Source organism: Acyrthosiphon pisum, chromosome A2 (assembly GCF_005508785.2).
Source record: "Acyrthosiphon pisum isolate AL4f chromosome A2, pea_aphid_22Mar2018_4r6ur, whole genome shotgun sequence".
NCBI lineage: Eukaryota > Metazoa > Arthropoda > Insecta > Hemiptera > Aphididae > Acyrthosiphon > Acyrthosiphon pisum.
Genome location: NC_042495.1, coordinates 35,482,197 through 35,502,336, shown reverse-complemented (window position 1 = coordinate 35,502,336; position 20,140 = coordinate 35,482,197). Strand labels below are relative to the sequence as shown.

At 35.5% G+C, this 20,140-nt stretch overlaps 1 protein-coding gene across 1 annotated transcript in view; it reads left to right on the top strand.

Annotated features, from left to right (window-relative positions):
• LOC100159487 (homeobox protein SIX6) overlaps positions 1-18,831 on the top strand; it is a 42,604-nt gene extending 23,773 nt beyond the window's left edge. Inside the window, exon 2 of the mRNA XM_001944798.5 lies at positions 16,497-18,831. Within this exon, the coding sequence (XP_001944833.1) occupies positions 16,497-16,779 (283 nt within the window). The 3' untranslated portion in view covers positions 16,780-18,831. The remainder of the gene's footprint in view (positions 1-16,496) is intronic.
• The last annotated feature ends 1,309 nt before the right edge of the window (positions 18,832-20,140 follow it).

Genomic DNA, 20,140 nt, shown 5'->3' with positions numbered 1-20,140 from the left:
GAATGACAATTCAGTTTTGGTTAAAATAATGTAAACTTACGGGGATAATAATTTATATATGCTTTAAAGTACCTACTTATATAGTTATATAACACATCGTTGTGCACATAGATCATATTATAAGGTACAATACAAAAATAAAACCGTTCATATACTTAGTCAAAGTAAGTTTAATGAACTAAATATATATGTCGTATACACGTATAGTCGTACAATAATAAAAACAACTATAATAATAGTAATGCAATACATATATATATTATTTACACTTTATACTGTTGTGCGATGAATATAATGTGACGGGAGAAGAGTCTTATTTGCTCCATAGTCAGTTGGGTGCATGAGTATTGCTTATTTGTAAAATAATGACGAGTAACTTAAAAGATAAAAAAACCTTCACCGGTGAATGTTTCGTCTAAAAGTGCATTATTCTATACAGATAAAGTACCTATTTTTGAAATTTGAGTATATATCACATACATTAAGCATCTTGTACAACGGTAAATAATAATAATATTTACGTCAACCATTTGACTTTGTAACGTAATAAACTCACTTATCGCGCGAAAACGATCGTCAATGTTCACATCACCGTCCTCGCAGGCACAAACATATTATATATTAGTCATTACCTCGTTACACAGTATAATATATAAGTCACACCGAATATTTGTGGCAAACATTTAAATTATTATATTTATAATTTATAGAATAAGAACACTATTGCAATAATATCATTGTAGCGTGATGTATAATATAGGCACTGCAGATTATCTATACATTATATTAAAGCCACTGCTAGAGTATCAAAAACTAAAAACGTATGAACATGAAAATTGAAATAGTGGTTCCTCGAATGATCTGCTTGTGCAATACAAAAGGATTTTCCGAAATTCTCATTTTAATGTGGTGCATATAATATATTATTATTATAATATAGCAGAAGATTATTGATTATTATGTCACGGTCTTGTACTACCTAAGTGACTAGTAGGAATGCCGTACGAAAAATTGTGCTCAATTCGTGTAAGCTCGTTCAGCAGTTCATACACATATCACGATTATCGACGTAAGCATATATTATACAGAATGATCGTCTGCAGTGTTAGACCTATGCCCGCAGCAGAGTATTGGAAAAATGTCCGTGGCCCTGTGCAGTGTATACCTACCACAATTATGAATCATAATAATATTATTACCTACCTATAATATGCAATATACATTACAACGATTGCAATAATTTAATCGTTCCGTTTTTGATATTGTAGGTATACGTCATTCGCACGTGTCTATCGTGGTTTTCGTGACCATTCTGTCGCCGGCTATCTGTACGTTCGTAGACGTTTCGTGTTTTTAACGATTTTTAATTAAATACGCACGACATAATAGTGTATAATATAATATACAACAATTTGTAATAACTAATATGTAACAAACGCGCGGTTACTATTATAGGTATATACCTATAAAGAGATGTGCTTTCCCGCGTATCGATCGGGGCTGTTGTGTGTAGGTATATATTTATTTATATACACCTGTTGTAGCGGAAAGTGGCGGCCGGACGAACGCGGAGCGTTTCGGAGATAAATGATGTTGTATCGGAGAGGTGACAAAGAGAAAAATTACTCAGGACCGTATTAGGGCCCGGCGGCGGCGGCAAACACAGATGTTCTAGATGGGGAAAAAAACCGTCCAAAACTGTTAAAAAAAAATAATAATAATGAACGACGATCCCAACACCTCGGCGGCAATAATAATATTACCGTACGGTAATGTCCGCCCGTTGATGAACAACAATCAGTCAACCCGCGAGCGCGCACCGTCGCGGCGGCGGACCTCCTCGCGTACGGACTTCACCACGCGCTCCGTGATGATGATATTATGTGTCATGAGTACTCACGACTGCTCGGCCGATAGAGCTCATCGCTCAGTCCGACACCCTTCGGGTAATTGAGTCGTCACAACCCGAACACGACTACGATTCATTATTTTGGTAGTTTTTTATTACCGATTTTTTACGGTAGGTATTAAAAAAATAATGTAGATATATAGGTACATAGAGGCATCTACAAAAATTAATAATCCCTCGCGGGGTGTGGTGTCCAGATGTCTGCTATATATATATAGCTATGTTATATACGACTATATTATTATAAATTAGTATTTTTGGAGGGGAAGGAAATAAGCAGTGGCGATGATGTACAGAGTGGGGCACTATTTTTTTAGTTTTCCTGCAATAAGGTTAACACGGAAATCGGTAAACACGGTGGCCCACCCTGTAGGACTGTACTACTTCAGTATACATGTAATACTTATGTACTTGTAAATATTATAAAGTAGAGCATGTATATGTTCAATGAAAAGGCTGTCATTTTCTTCAAAATCGCTGATTTTTTTTTAGTTGTAAATAAATTACAATAATATTCAAAATGTCATTACTCCATTGACTTTATTTCGATTGAGTATAAAATAAGCTTTACCTCTACTCAAAAAAACCAGCTGCATGTATACCTAGTAATTCAACACCGTTTAACTACGGGTCAAATTAAATTTTCTTTTTGATCTCAGTGCCTTTTAATACAACTCCCGCCATGGCGTATGCCGTATATAATATACGAGTAGACGGTCTATACAATATTATACCATCTACTGCAGCAGGAGAGGTGCGAATTTCATACCAATAATTATTATAATCCGACCGCTGTTGACAAATCGGTAAACGAAAACTATGCACGTGAACTTTGTCTGCCACCTACCCTTTACGTATATGTATAGTTGAATTAAATCCTTTCTTTTGAGCTGTGTAAAACTCGGCGAACGAGAGGTGGTGACGATATTGGGGCGTAAGACTATATATGCATGCACCCCTACACTGCAGTACACGCGTACCTATATACCCTACACCGCCGCCGCCGCTACAGATTGCCGACGCCTGTTATCACATTTCTCATTTTCTGGTAGCCCTCCTAATGATATCTAATACACAATTCTCTTTGTAACAAAACTCTCTTTTATGCGCCACCCGGCGTGTTTGTATCGGGAAACCTAATTATAGCGGTCCACGCGCGCTCGATCTCCCATTACCCGATTTCCCGAGCGATCCTCCTGCTTGCCCTATTATATTATACGCACGCACACTAATCATCGTCTATATATACCGTCGCGTTTTACACAGTATTTTCCGCGGACGTCGTCTAATCTCGTCGGCTCTTTACACAGCAGCTCTTTGTCTCCGCGGGTATAGATATAGTGTATATACTGTATACAGTAGGTATATAATTATTATTATCGGCGTTCTCGTATATATATATATACAAACCGATACGCGACAAATACGCCCCGATTATTATGCGTGCGTTCGTATATAATGTAATATATTGTATATAGAAATCAACTTTAATTATCCGTTCGAAACGTGTGCGCGGACGTGCTTCGAAAACTTCGTAATACGCATAGTATATCGTTGTTATATCATAATATATACGTGCAATGGTACAATGAAGTATATATAGGCTGAATAAACTTATGATTTCCGTCGCGGGACGAGAGTGCGGAGAACCGATTTGAATGTGATACCTAAGGTGTATTATTAATTTTGTACATTATGCAGTACTTATATTATAGAGTCATACAGTTCTATCCCAGATTTGGAAATATATTTTTGGCAGAATTCGTCCGATAATAGGACGCTAAATTGAGTCCGACACGACAGCTATAGTTAATATTGGATTTATTACCTTATGCCTCCGTCATTCATTACTATATAACGATATTATGATGAAATTATACTGATTAGACTTTAAAAATCACGATAAACTTGAATATCATAAATTATCATCGCTGAAAGCCGATGTTTTCTTGAACATTAATTGTGCCTCATAGAAACCATTTTTGGCTTTACTGACCCACCCCAGTCTCTCACTCCGCGTTCAAAAATTATGACTAAGCTATAGTCGTTTGACGATACCTATAGCGCGTGTATAAAGAAAAACGTTAAACGAACGAACGAATTTAAACTGCAGAGACATTTCTGAATCAACTACAGTCTACAATGTATACATATATACCTTGCAAAATTATGTATATACATGAGAATAATATAGTGTGTCTGTGGAGTGACGTTATCGCACAGACGGACACACGTGTACAACGCGTTATCGTTAGTTGGGACCGATTTAGTCGGTGCGTGCCGGAATCGTAAACTTTCTATAGACACACACAGTATAGTGTACCTACCTATTTTTTAAGGTCTATGGCCGGAATGAAATGCTTAGCCCGAGAATTCTCGCATAACAGTCATATATAGCAGTGTAAAATAATAGGTATATTGTTTATGACGGCATTTTGAGTTCAAATTTTTGCGATTATTCGATAAAACCTAACGTCTGCGAGTCGCGCGTTTTTTATATAATAATAATAGTAATAATATTGTGTGGATACAAATTATAATTCGTCGACGAACTGAGATAATATATAGACGCTTGTAAGCTGTAGCTTGTTGCTCCGTTGTCATTCAGTCGCGTAGAAAAATAAAATCGTTTACACATTATTGTCACTGAGCTTTCGTTTCTTTGTCTCGTTTAAATGCTCGGCTCCCTTTTTTTATATATACAAACAGGGCCGGGGTGACGGGAAAAAAGTATAGTAGGAAATTAAACGAACGGCGATTTGTTTGCACGCGAAATTCAAATCCAATTTCCGCGCTCACGAGGGCGGCCGAGCCGTATCTTTATATAGCTGCTCGACACGGCGGCGTGCCGTATTGTATAATATACACAAACGGCCGTTGATCAGGTCGGTTTTCGGTCCTTTATATAATATTTATGTATATCATATAATATGTATTATATAAATAGTATTGCGTTTATTACTACGCTACTGCAGCCGAACAATATTGTGCACGCTTTGGATTACTATTGCTGATCTGCTTTGCCGGAGGGAATAACGAAAAAGGCGAACGCGTGTATTATATGATTATTATTATTATTATTATTATTATTATCGTATGTATACAATATAATAATACAATATATATAATATACGTCATGTGTTGCATTCGATAGTAATCGAATTCTTCTCGTCTCTCGTCCGCACACGCGCCCGTCGAGATAATATTGCAGTCGTTGATCGACGGTTTAACAAATTAGTAGTCGACCCCGTCGGACGCGCCAAGTTCTCGATTTTCGTCTATTATTTCTATACTTATCTATATATCTATGTGTATAATATATTGGTACTCTGACGACGGAGACGGATGTGCGTTATTGTGCACGCCACCGAGGATTGCGATCATTAGTCGACTGGCTTCGATCATATTATTATTATGTTCGATAAATAATGATAATCATATAATAGTATAACGAAACGATATAATATACCTATATGTACGCGGCGATTTCTCGCAGCTGACCAGCAAATGAACACGGGCACGCCATCGTCGTTATATCATATATTATGTTATTATGTACATCGAATGTGCATATACCTACCTGTTATTAATATTATATATTGTTATATATATAGTAGCAACATTATATGCGGCATGCGCGCGCACACGCGTCTCTCTCCGTATAATCATTCTCTCTCACTACCAACACGCTCAAATAATGCACTTGTGGTGCAGTTTTTGCATTTGATGCACATAAAAAATCTCAATCTGCGACCTTCACTACACGCCGCCGCTAGACATATTTGCGTACGACGACATGTTATGTATAATAATGTTATCTTTATTATCTTTACGTACGTATATGGTATATCGGTATCCACCGTGTATAATATTAATTAATGTTTATACACCGGGATCACGAATCACGAGCATACGCTTCGGTATAGCTGGTATACACTGATACTACGTAAAAAATAAAATGCTCAGCTTTTTTTCGTATCGACTTTCGTTTAATGTAATACCATAATATTATAGCACACGCATAAACCTATACCAAATATTATTTGAAATTCCATTGTTGTCGACGAATCAGTAACCCGCGGGTCAAAATATTATGTACCGACTTTTCTTTAAATTAAGTCATTATCCAGGTAGGTATACCGTAATAAGCCTCTGTATTAATCATTTTGGTAAAGTCCATTGGAGCGCATGTAATTTGTCAATTAAATGTTATAGGTGCCGCCGACCATCATACAAGTATTATAAAACGTATCGGTGTACAATATATCGTATATTATATGTGTATATATTATATATTTTCTTTTTTACTCCAACCGTAAAAACAAAACCGGTTGGTAGGACCACCTTATCCGACAAACCTTGTGAACACTAATGTGAATTTATATTTGTTAATCGATGCAGTAAATATACCCTTCTGAACCGTTCAGTCAAAAAAGGTAAAAAACTCATTAAAATCTAACAACGTTTTAGAAGTAAATAATACGACTCATTTAATAATAATGAAATGAAATCTTTTAATTAATAGCCATATATTACAAACTCGAAGTAAGATACCGAACGACTATATGATATAATATAGTATATATTATATTATCTGTGCTTGGAAAATCACAACGATTATAATGGTAGCAATATAATAATTCTGTGATTCTGAACACCAAAATCTATACCAAATTATTATCAATAATATGATATTTATTCTGTATATTTATATGTATATAGTATATTATACATATGAGACCACGAAATTCCTCGTTTATAACGCGAACGGGTTGTGTATCACGTGACACGCACATCAGCAGTTAATACTTCGTGATTTACTATAAGGGGTTGTACACAATATACCATATTAGCTGGTTATTATATATTATATTGAATAGAGGGAATAATTTCGATATAATATTATAACGCAACATACTGTATTTGCATAAAATTATGACAAATACGGCATTATTCCACCGCTGTTGACTTATATATTATTATGTATACGCATAATATTATTCCATTATACGAGTTCGTATGAAAATATAAAAAAAAATGATTGCTCATAAAATAATCATATATCATTTGAAAACTGCTCGGGCGCTATATATATATTACATCCCACGTCGACACAAAAAATGAAATAATATTTTGTTATAAGAATATTATAATAGGTATCAGTATATACTCGCAGATATTTTCATGTGAATTAATTTATCACGAAACATTATCAACGGTTTTCTATACCTTTATCTATTACAATTATTATTAATGTATATTAAAGCTTGCTGTTGTGGTTGCTATATAAACTATAAAGTATAGGTATGTGCATTGTATACGAACTGCAGTCCTTTTCTCGACAAATTGTTTTTATGTGTGTGATACAGATATAACTTACTGTATAATGGCACATTGGCACGCGTCAACATAGTTTTAGATAGATAATAATTAATGTGTTATTATAACATATTATTACTAATTATTTTTTTTGTTTACGGAATTCCTTATTAGGTCGTTTGTTGCAGAGCTGAACAAGAAGCTTAAATGTATAATAATTCCTCTGGAACTTCCAATATAGTTGTGGACGGTAATTGGATGAGAGGGTTGGGATAGTGAAATAGTAGGTATATTAATAAAGTGCTTATAATGAAGCTTTGCTAATTCAGTGAAACTTGTATTTTGAAATCTGTGTGAAGAGAACTATTATGTTCTAATACATATATTACATACTAATCTTTACTATAATTGGTGGCGTAGAATGAAGCTTTTGAGAAGATGCGCAAAGGACTTTGGATTCGAATCTTTGAACACGTATTGGCATTGGAAATTTCGGCTGAGCTCTGTGATAGTTACATACACTGGTAGCATTATTTATAGAATAATATTTTACAAGTTATTTGGATATAAGACACTATATTATACGATTAACCTCGGTCTAAAAAAAATTAGTGTAATAAAAGTTGGTACACTATATACAATAATGTATTTATATCAATAATCATTGTCGTCCAAGCTTCGCAACAATGTTCGTTTATACCCTATGGCCTATACAACAATAACCTATATATAATATATATACATATTCAATGTCGAAAGGCCGATTGTGCGCTTTGTTTCGCCGAGAGCGAAAAGGGGTGGACACTTAATTGTCTCGTCATTGCTGCAGTAGCGGTGACGGTAGTGTGGCGGCGGCGACGACGGTGTCGGCCCGGGGTAATGATCGACCGACTTACACAGACAATATTATATAGAATCGAGGAAAAGAGACGGAAATAAAGACGACTCGGAGAATAATGTCTAAATTAAAATCAATAACGTAGAAAGACCATTTTCGCAACGATGACTGTACAATATGATAATAATAATAATAATAATAATAATAATACATGGTATAATAAATATCTCTTCGTGCTGTTCGAAACACGGCGGCGGAATCGTTTTCGAGTTTTCGTTTTTGTGTGTAATCATAATACGCTGTATACTTTTAAATCAGGGAATATTGAATTTGAAATGATTCGACTGGAAAGTCGACTCTGCCGTAGCCGGGGGACAAAAGACGCGGTGATGAATCTCGTGACTTGGAACAAATTTAAGGACAATGTAAAAATAAAAAAATCCGGGCATAAAGAAAATGAAATAAAAAACGAGATGAAATAATACGAGGGGAACAATATGCATGTGAATCTTGCGTATTGTTGATTTGAATAACGAGTATTATGTGGAGAAATAAATTGGTTATTTATTTTGCTCTCCTTTGCTGAGCGCGCACAAAGTCAATTTCGTCGCAACTCCCCCAAAAGTAACTCTTTTGATCTAAAAACCATATGGGAATTTCCCAATCAAATGTACTTCATCGCAAACGCGTATAAAGTGTGTGAGTGCGTAATGCGTAGGTACTCGTGTACAACCTGGATTTCTGCAATGAATCTATCTACGACGGTTTATCGGCCATGGATTTGTTATATTTTTCTTCAGAGTAAAATATGCGTTTAAAAAATCAAAAAATCAGCGAATGCATAAAAACTCTATTTCATCATCGGGCACTGCAGTCTGACAAGTAATGATGTGTATAAATATAGTTTAGTATTATAATAAACTTACACATATTATTATGCGATATGCATAATATTATATAGGTACGCTGAAACCGAACCGTATAATGGCCATGTGGTCTAAAACCGTTTATATATTATACACTGTACACATCTTAATATAATATTTAAAAATAAATTCATATAATATTATTAAATCGTATATATATTTTATATTATACTCGCATTGCAGTAAGTATATCGTATGACAATATTATAAGATTGCGAAATATCGGACCCTGCTGCAGCGCACTATATATCAAAACAATATCAAATGCACAGATCTAAGGAAGCGGTTTTATAGGTATACCACATAGCCTATATATATTTTGTGTATATACATGATATAATTGTTTGCGTGCGCCGAAATAATAAGTAGACCACCACACTGCACCGGCGGAACAATAGTCAACGGACCTATATATACAGATTTGAGAACGATTAGGTATATTATTATATTAGTTTCGGGATCATTCCGTATTATTATTATTATTATATATACGAACCCGCAAGAACAGTTTCACTTTGTGCAGCAGCGTGTACAAATGTCATTTGTGGTCCGAACGAAATAAGGTACAAATGCAACGTTTAAAGTCTAAACAATATATACCTTACCTCGCGGACGTTGTTATATTGTTTATCTGGCTACGAAAATCTAGCAAAATATTATTAGGAACATAATACGGCGGCGGCGCGGCGTTGTGTTGCCGGGATACAGAAAACTGGTTTTCTTCTTCAAACGACGATGTCGAGGGCCGGAAGTATTATGTCAGGTCCAGTTTTGATCAAACACACAACAAAGCGAGTATATATATATCCATGTATATATATTATTGTACGGCAAGCCAGATGAAACAACAGTGGAAAAAAATATCGAATTACGATGACGGCGTAACATCGCAAAATATGGTTCCTCTCTCCCCTCTATCAACCACTCAACTCACTCACTCTCTATCTCAGTGTACGCAGGTATATAATGTATAATAGGTATATACTACATATATATATGAATATAAAAATATATGTTTGTTTGTATGAATATAATATATCATCGTCCTCGGCACATTGCACATTGGAGATCTACAAAATTGGAGAATGAAAATCAAACGCGCGTAAATTTCGATTTGTCCCGCGAACAATGTGGCGCCGCGTCTGCACCGATATATTATTATTATTGTGTCTCTCAATATAATAATATATATATTTATGTGTGTGTGTGCTTATCGGGAGCCTCTTGACCAAAAAGCTAAAAGGCGCCCGTACACAGCCAAAAACAACACAGACTGTTTCTTTATGTATTATATATATATATATATATGTATTTATTTTTCCCTTACCGAGACCACCCTAAACACACACACACACACACACACACACACACACACATATACGACGATGCTACCCTTGATACAAAACAAACTGTACGCGCACGCACGACTCTTTATACGTCTTTTTATCGGCGACCGTCAGCACACGATGATGGGACCCTAACCCGCCGACGCCGTGTACAACGCTCGCAACGTGATGACTTTTCGTGTACGTTTCGGGGGGATGTAGAATTTGTTTACGTGAGAACCGTGGGAGTAACCCCCGGGCCCGGCGCTTTTTACATCTCGAACTGCGGCGTATGTACATATACATAAAAATCGAACGGTCCGCGTGCGTTGTATATCGTGTTACAGCGCCGCCGTCGATTTCGAAGAGGGATTTTTGACGCAAATTACACATTTTGTATACAGGAAACGATCGTATTGGCGGCTATTTGGACTTGGACGATATACTTCATGCGCTTCCGCCTATAACTCACCGTGAAATCGATCCCTCATCATGGCCATGGCCAAGCTGCAGCTTGTGATCTGAAAGTTGCATCTGCAGCAGTTGCATTATGCATTGGTCCACGTCTAATATATATACCCTAGAACTTTGCCAAATTGTACACTTCATGCAGGTTTGTACCACCGTGAAAATATCGATGTTGTCACGCTATCGTCGCCTTCGTCGTCATAAATCGCCTAGTCTCTTTTATGTTATATATATTATTATACTCAATTACTCGTACGACTTTATGATTGTTGATTAGATATAGTTCGAATATTATATAATATTATATTAATAAACCGCGTAACAGTGCTGTGTCTACACGGTGGTTTTGATTTAGTATATTACATTCAAAAGTACACATAAATGGTATGTTATATTTTAACGTATTAGGCGCATTGTTATTTTATTCTTATTGGCATCCGTAGTCCGATTCGAAAGTGGGTTTGTTGTTAACACTATATCATGACGAAACCAACTGCTGCTACAGTGCTACACCATATATAATATACAATAACCTTATCATAATATATACGAGGATATACGAGTTGTACTTATAATTAACTTCCACTTGACTCGGTATATGAAATTAAAAAGGAAAAAACTTCTTAAACTTGCGCCATTAAATGCGCTTGTTATCTTTGCAGAGGGGAGTCGAGAATTCGAAATTGTTTCTAATGACGCTCGTCTTCTATACACATCTCATTTCTTCAGACGTGGGTTTCGTTTCGGTTTTTTTTTCTTTAAAAGTCTTTATTTCTGGTCGGATTACAACTGGCGCCTGTTATTCGCGCAAGTCATTGGGTTTATACAAAAATAAATATTGGTTTCACCGGGCGTAGACACGCGTAGCTACATATTATATATCCTCGAGTCTCGGCCTAAACCGACCACGTCATCATAGTATAATATGTAATAATATATGGAATAAATAATGAAAACGTTCTGAATTTGAAAAGTGTATTATATTATAAATACGTATAGTATACATCATTAGGTATATTATTAGGTAGAGGTACATAACACGCAACTCAAAAAATAACGCACGTATGGATATCGCGTGGCCGGTAATTAAGTTATTTTTTCAAACAAATGTTTAGCCAAGTACTGAGCAGGAATATTAAAGTAATAAAAATAAAAACTTCAACGCAATGAAGTTCACGGATGTATGTACCTCTATACATATGAGCGAGTGTGGGCGACGAAAAAATATTTGACGATTTTTCGGAATATTCCTATACCTTCGCCGCACGTCACTATAATACGTGTAGGGGAAAAACAGTGACAAATGACGAAAATGACTACGACGACGAGTCGTATACGTGTATAGTATAATAATAATAATAATATTATAATATTATATTTACCACTGCACGCTAGAAAATCGTCAATGTCATCGTCGTTAAATAAACATGGCACCGGTAGTAATATAGTAGTCATAGCAGTGATGGTGTAGTAGTAGTAGTGCCTATAGTATACAGCGTTGGCGAGTCGGAGTCATTAAATTGTCAAGTGTTTTTTTGGTGGGCGGGTACCCGGGGGGCTTGTTCGTCGTCGTCGTTGTCGTCGTTGTCGTATAGCTGCCACCGCGCCGTGTCGGAGTGAAGGCTGCATTGCACGGAAACGCGTATTATATATACGTATAATGTACGCCTACCCGGACCGGGGCGGGAAAGAAGAGGAAACCGAAAATAAAAAAACACAAAATTAATAACAATAATAATAACGAAAAGGAAAAAAAGAAAGAAAGGAAGGAATGAGAGAGAAAATAATATAGGCACTGAAATTCATATTTTCCAATTACCTTGCAAAGGCGGCCAATATTATCTCGAGGTAAAATCACATTGTAATTCACGCGCGAACATAATATACCTAACAAATGTAGGTATACTCACATATTATAAGAAACCTATTAATATTATATGAATTATGCGTTAACACATTGTGTAATTTATCAATTATCATAATAGTATTATAACGTTATAACGATGCACTCGTGTCGTCGGTTTTCATATAAATAATCGGTGACAGCAGCGACGGTCGTTATAATAATACACATTATTGTTGTATACAGCGGAACGAATCAAAACGCGACTTTGATTGCCGCGGTTGAATAGCGTTATTAAAAAAGTGGATCAATTATAAAAAAATAAAATAAAAAAATGTCATAGTTTCTCCCTTGCGATATTTGCGGGTTCGCTGCAGGACCGACGACGGATTTGTACTCTATATTTTTATTTTTGTCATTTCAAATGCCCTCGAGGTCCACACACACACACACACACACACACACACACACACACACACACACACACACACACACACACACACACACACAGACACACTCACACGCACAGACACACTCACACATACGTTTTATACTTGCTACGTATATAATATATATACATCCATGTTACATAGTGTCCGGCGACCGGCAGAATATTACGTGCGGCGATCAGTGATAAAACGGTTTTTCTTTGTTCGATTCGGATAAAAAAAAACTGAAGACGCAGTAGTGCAGTATATAGATAGGTGAGTACACAGTGTATACGCACACACAGATAGAGAGATAATGAAAGAGGGAGAGATATAGATGGTATAGGAAACTATTCGCGTCATTAGGGCAATCGATTTCAATCTATTTCGTTGTACTTTGAAGACTGCTACGTCCTTCATTTATATATTTTTTCCTTCGGCGCTCTTTAGGCCCGAGTACCCCGAAATAATATGTATACTCGTACCGAGTCACTAACTCTATACTGCTGCAGCAGCGTCCTCTATATGGTATTAGTATATTATATTCCGCAGCAGTAGTGTGTCCTGCTATCGTCGTCGTCATCGTCGTCGTATATTGTCGTGCAATTTTCGTTTTTGTATTCTCCGAGCAAATAGAGCGCGAAACGGGCCAAGGGGTTATGCGCATCGTCGTCGGAGGGGGAAGTGTTTTTGTACGGCCGATTAGGCGTACGGCGATTAAAGGGCGAGGGTGAGCGCGTTCAAAAGACCGTTAACCGGATAAAAGAGAGTGTACGAAAACATAATAATAACAATATATATGTACCAACACCGTATATATATACTATATAGTATATAATATTATAATATGCGTGTGTGTTATTTGTATTATACGGTAGAGCCGATGGTGACAGAGAGTGAGAGAAAACTGAGATCTGAGAAATACGCGATGTTACACTATATGTATCCGCGGAAAAAATTGACAGCGGCGACCGAGTTTATTATCCCGGATAAAGGTATAGACTAATAGGTACGTATTGTGCATAATATACCGGCGGCACCGGTTCGGGTTATGATTTTGAAAATTTCTTCTGCCGCTACTCGCAGATGGTCTGCCGCACGACTATTTAATGCTTGTTTAAAGATATCATAAATATATTTTATAATATAGATCCGTCCGAGTATATGCGGAGATGACGACAGTGAAGCAAAGCGAATATCGGAACATAAAATGATATGATTATAATATTATAATATTATGCACGTGAAACGGGGAGTGGACAATAACATTATAAATAAACTATAAATCAACAATAAATTAATTATTTCAATATTTACAGCAGCAAATGATAAAATAATTAACCAGCATGCCTTAGCAGAAATAATCTGTATAATAAGCGCGTTGTCGTTATATATAACATATTGTTTACACGTCCTACAAGTTGCAGGCGATCATTTAGTGTCCATATACTGTTTGTAATTATATAAATTTGGTACATCATCGGACTAGGCTTATATAGGGTCGGGGATCGCGAGTCAGGACTGACTCATGGGTGAGCGCTCAATCGGTTTTCAATGAATCAATTTATTATTTAATCGGAAGTATCAGTAAACTCATTGTCTTACAACTTATTACAACAGACGTGTACAATTAATTATACTATAGTTTTTATACTATACCAGTGTTGCCACTCTTGCAGCATTCAAGATGTCCCGAGCAGAAATATTCTCAAAAACCAGCCAACTAGACCCATAGTAGAGTGTGGAAAAACGGAGTTTTATGAGGGGGGAGCACTAGAGAAAAATTAATATTTTTTTAAATTTAAATTTAATTTTTACACATCGAATATAATTTTTTAAGTTTATGATTAAAATATTAAATACCTAATAATATTTTATTAAAAAATATAGTGCTGGTGGGCAACGATTAGGCCTAGGCGGGGCAATATCCCCATTGTTTTGTCCTGCTTCACGGTAGTTACGGCCTACAAGCCTGCTAAAAAAAGTACATTTCGTCTAGCCCAATAATATATACGAGCGAACGCATGGCTATAATATAATTTACTATAAACCGACTATTGTTACGGTATAGGTGCAATCGTTATCAAGGATACCTCTATCGATTTTGGAACCGATAGGTACGCGTTGTACAAGCTGTAATTTATAATAATATTTAATTATAATATATAGGTACAAACGTAGGTATATGACAGTAAAAATTGGAACACACGTGAACGGGCGACGGCCGGATTGATTGATAACAACAACAACAATAATAATAATAATGATAATAACGACGCGTGGACCTTTTTTTTTTTTTAAACTGTTGCGATTGTGTTTGCATTAAACGTGATTAGTGTGTATTCGGCGGCGGCGCCGTTTAGTGATGTGAGGGCGGTGATGGCGAGGGGACGACATCCTTTCAAACAAAATCACCGTCGCCTTTTGTGCCCCGCTATATACGCACTTCCTGTTTATTATAATACAGTCGTTCGTATACGCGAAAAAATTTAATAACGGGTTATTGACGTCTACCGTCGTCGTCACCAGGTCCGTCCGTCCGCATCGATGGCGGCGTGAAACGACGTTTTGGCCTGCCAAACGTACACACAAGTTTATAAACCGATTTCGACCGGCAGCACCCACGATAAAATATATATACGTCGCGTATGATAAAATATCGTGCGACCGTCTATTTTATAATCTAAAACATCATATTATGTACTTACGTAGGTATATACGCGTCAATATATAAGCGTGAACACATTATATATTTGTTTATTTGACGCCATGTACAATTATTATAAATTTATAGCAAATAGTTTATAAGAGGAAATTAAAAGTATGCAATCCCCAAAACATAAAACAGGATACATTTTAAGTAAAGTAGTATATAAGGTGGCTGAAAAACTAAAACAAATTATAAGCTGCAGATTGAGCATTCTTGAAGTAACAGTGTTCATACGAGGTGGTAGAGTTGTGATGAAACGTAAAAAAGTGAGTTGTTTCTTGCGGCGTAAGTAGGGAAACGGAATGACATTGATGTGAGGAAGTACAATCAAATAATATAGTGTCCTACATAATATACTGCATCTCATATAGTCCTATATATAGATGAATATTATTATATATGCTATATATATTATATACCGATATTATTATAACTAAAATCAAACCGAAAGTTAAGTAATCAAAAGTTAATTGTACCAGTAGGCAGTGGAATATACATACAAAAAAGGTATTGTAGGCACAATGGTATAATTTACGATCACCCATGTGCACATTTTGGGGAGTGAGGGTGACTCTGACTAGCAAAATATTAGCCCCCTGCCACCACCATGATTCTGTAAAATCTCCGTCTATACACTCTAATATACTATTATCATAGGTTTATACAAATTGATATAATAATAACAACAGCAATAATAATCGGTTATTTTTTTTTTTTGTGCCTCTCGCAGGATGCAACAGCAGCAGTTCGCCGCCCAGTTAGCGCATTCGGGCGGCCGGCACTTGAACCTCCGGCGGTCCATGTCACCGGGCGCGGTCAGCACCACCGGGTCCGAGTCGAGCATCAGCCTGGGCGCACCGTCGCCCGGCCCGCCGTCCATGGCACCGCTTCCGCTCCAGTCGCTGCCGCCCCCGCCGCTCCAGCTGACCGGCGACCCGCCCCGCATCGGCCTCACCAACCCGTCACCGTGCACGTTACCGCAACCGCTGGCGCTGCACAGACCGTTCACGTGATACAGCCCGCCTCACCCGCCGATCACCGCCGGCTGGTGACGCGCCTTCCGCCGACGACGCGCACGGTTTGATTTGTTCATTTTTGGTCGTTTCGTTTTCTCTCTCACTGTTTAAAACAACAACGACAACAACAACAACAACAACAACAACAATAATAATAATAATAATATTATCATATTCCGACGGCGTCGATCGTCATAATTCAAACTCATAACAATATGATGATCAGTCGAATCCTGCACAGATGTAATAACTAAACAGCCCAACCATATAATACGCGCGAGTGCACCCACATCGATTTCGTATTCGATTTCGATGCCCGACGTCCATAGGCGGCACTTGGTTCTTATTGTCGGAGGGGGGGGGGGGCAAAAACGAATCACAATTTACTGATCCATTTAACATTTTCTCATATTCATCTTATCTCCATAATACCTACATTTTTATCTGGGGGGGAAGGGGGGGCAACTGCTGACGTCAATTTGTTGTCTCAAGAATATAGACGTATATAAACAGTGCATGCATACAGGTGAACCTGATGAAAATTTTCAGAGGTGCATTAAGTCTTATATATTCCACCCACCTATAAAATCCGGTGAAGACGCACACAAGTTTAATACAAATAACGATGAACTTCATCGTGAAAACATTATTTAGCTAATAATTTACTGTCAACTACCCACGACCACCCCACCCACCCCACTTTGCTAATAGGCGGTGCCGTCTCTCGATGACCTCGTCTTCGCCACAGCACTGCTGATACAAATATCTCTATAGACTATAACAATATTATGTCGATTGTTTATTATAGTTGTCACGCACTTGGTCACTGTTCATGAATTTATATAGTACCTACTACTGTATTAAACTTATGTTCTAGTTCGAATGTCAATAGGTGAACTAAACAATTATTTCACATAAACTATAATATTAGGTTTTAATGTGTTATGATTATAAAATATTTTTATTTCACTAATAAATTAAATTAGATAAACATAAAACATTAATTATATTTTGTGTGATTGCTAATCAATATGGAAAACAATATTAACATTGTGGTCTGTGGATCATTGAACAGAAAAACTAAGTCATTCATTTTCGTACTTCGTTTTCTTCTCACGCGAACTATTACTAGACATTGTTGCATTGTACCAGAAAGTCGCTATAACAGGGCGCAGACATCATTATTATTATAATAAGAAAAGATTCGGCTGTTTAGTTATAAATCTGTGATCGATACCATCGGTAGATGTGAATATTTCTGGTCGGAGATTGCCGAAAACCAAAAATTGAAAACATTTTAGCGGCACCCCTCTCCCCACCTTATTGGTACATGCATAATATTATTATACATTCATTATTATTATTATTATTATTATTATTATTATTACTATTATTATTATCATTATCATTATTAAATTATTATTATATTATATTATGTTGTAACGCGCTTGTACCGTGTTTGTAAAAATAAAAACATTTTTGCCTATAATATTTATTCATAAACTATAATATTAATAGATTTATCATTGTAATTTTTTTGTCGGATGATCCGACCGATGATACGCGTCGGATACGTATATAATTTAAATCTGTATAAATATACCTATAAATACCTTTCGACTATTCGTTTTGTATATTCTAGAGTCTTTGTCTACAGTGCATATTATATATATCTATACATATTAATATAATGACTTAAATTCGAAACGATATAAATATATAATTTTAGTGTGTAGAATTATCGAGAGATGTCGCACTTTCAATTATATTATATACCTACTTTGTACCGCGATCATAATATTATTATTAAATATATTATTAAACACAGTAAACATGAAACACCCCGTATTTGAGCCCCCATAAGTATACATATGTATATACTTTGTTTGGACTTAGGACTCCTATATTGTACCTTTATAATATATAATATATAAATATACGATTACTATGTGTAGCTTATAGCATTTTGTAAATAGTAATTAATTTTAGTTCGTTTAAACGGTGCAATTAACATTATATAATTTACATAAATATATTGTACAAAAACTATTCTTTATATTATTATGATATTATATACATACACTTAGCAACTGATATAGGTATATACTGATATATATATATATGTAATATTATTATGTCAATATATATACATGTATATATATACGAGAAACATAATAATATGTAACTTTTTTTTCGATGTGTTTAACGTAATAATCAAACTTATTATAATATAAAATAATTATAATGTAATAAGGCTCATATGGTTATTACAAATCATACGTAGTTTCATTTATTTGTGCTATTTCTCGATGATTTTGTGCGACGCATATAGTAATAATATTATTGTATTTACTGCGACCACACTGCAACGGAGCTGTTTATTAAAACAAAACCGAAATATATATTATTATTAATTGTTTGTTAATTACGTTTTGATTTTTGATTTTTGTTTCTATTCCTCTCGCGCACTGCGCACACACCGCATGCAGCGTCGCGTATAGTCGAACATTGTGATGCGGACGTTTTAATTGTTTGTTGAACACACCACACAACAATAAAAATTATAATATTATAAACAGGGCGTGGATTTTTTTTGTGTAAGAATATAATTTAACACGTTTGTGGTCAGTACTGCTACTGCAGTAATTTCAATTTTGATGTAATGGGTCACTACTGCTATAGTAGTAATTTACAAACCCACAAAATCGGGCATTACTGCTCATGCAGTAATATTTCCAATGGTAATAAATGGAACTAAACACGTGACTGACCTATTATGATCAATCATAAGTTTGGGCACTGATAAATATAAAATTCTATTTTTTAATAAATTTTGTTGATATTTAAAAAAATTGAGTGATTTTCTGAACTGTCTTAAATCTGATTAAAATTTAACACGTTACATAAAAAACATAAAATAAAATAAAACGGATTCATTATTAATAGTTCATTTTTTTTTGGATATTTTGAAGTAAATAAATTGTCTTAAATTTTTTATGAATTAGCAGGTACATTTAAATTTCAACATTTCGCTAAATATTTCGTATTTTTATATTTACTTATTCGCAGGTATTTTTGCAATAATCATTAATCATTATTCTGTCGTAAATCGTAATGTATATATTACGATAGAGAATGTCGGGATAAATAATAGATAAAATGGGTAAACGTTTTTTGATTTTGCCATATCATCTGCGTCATACGATCTATTACTCTAGCGGCTATAATAATATAGTTGTTGCTCCAGTTCAACAATTTATTTTTCTATTCAGTACATTTCTTTTTTGTACGATTCAAATTTTTTTTTTAAATTTATGTTGAATAAAAACTTTTAATTAAATATTTCATTATTTTTAGT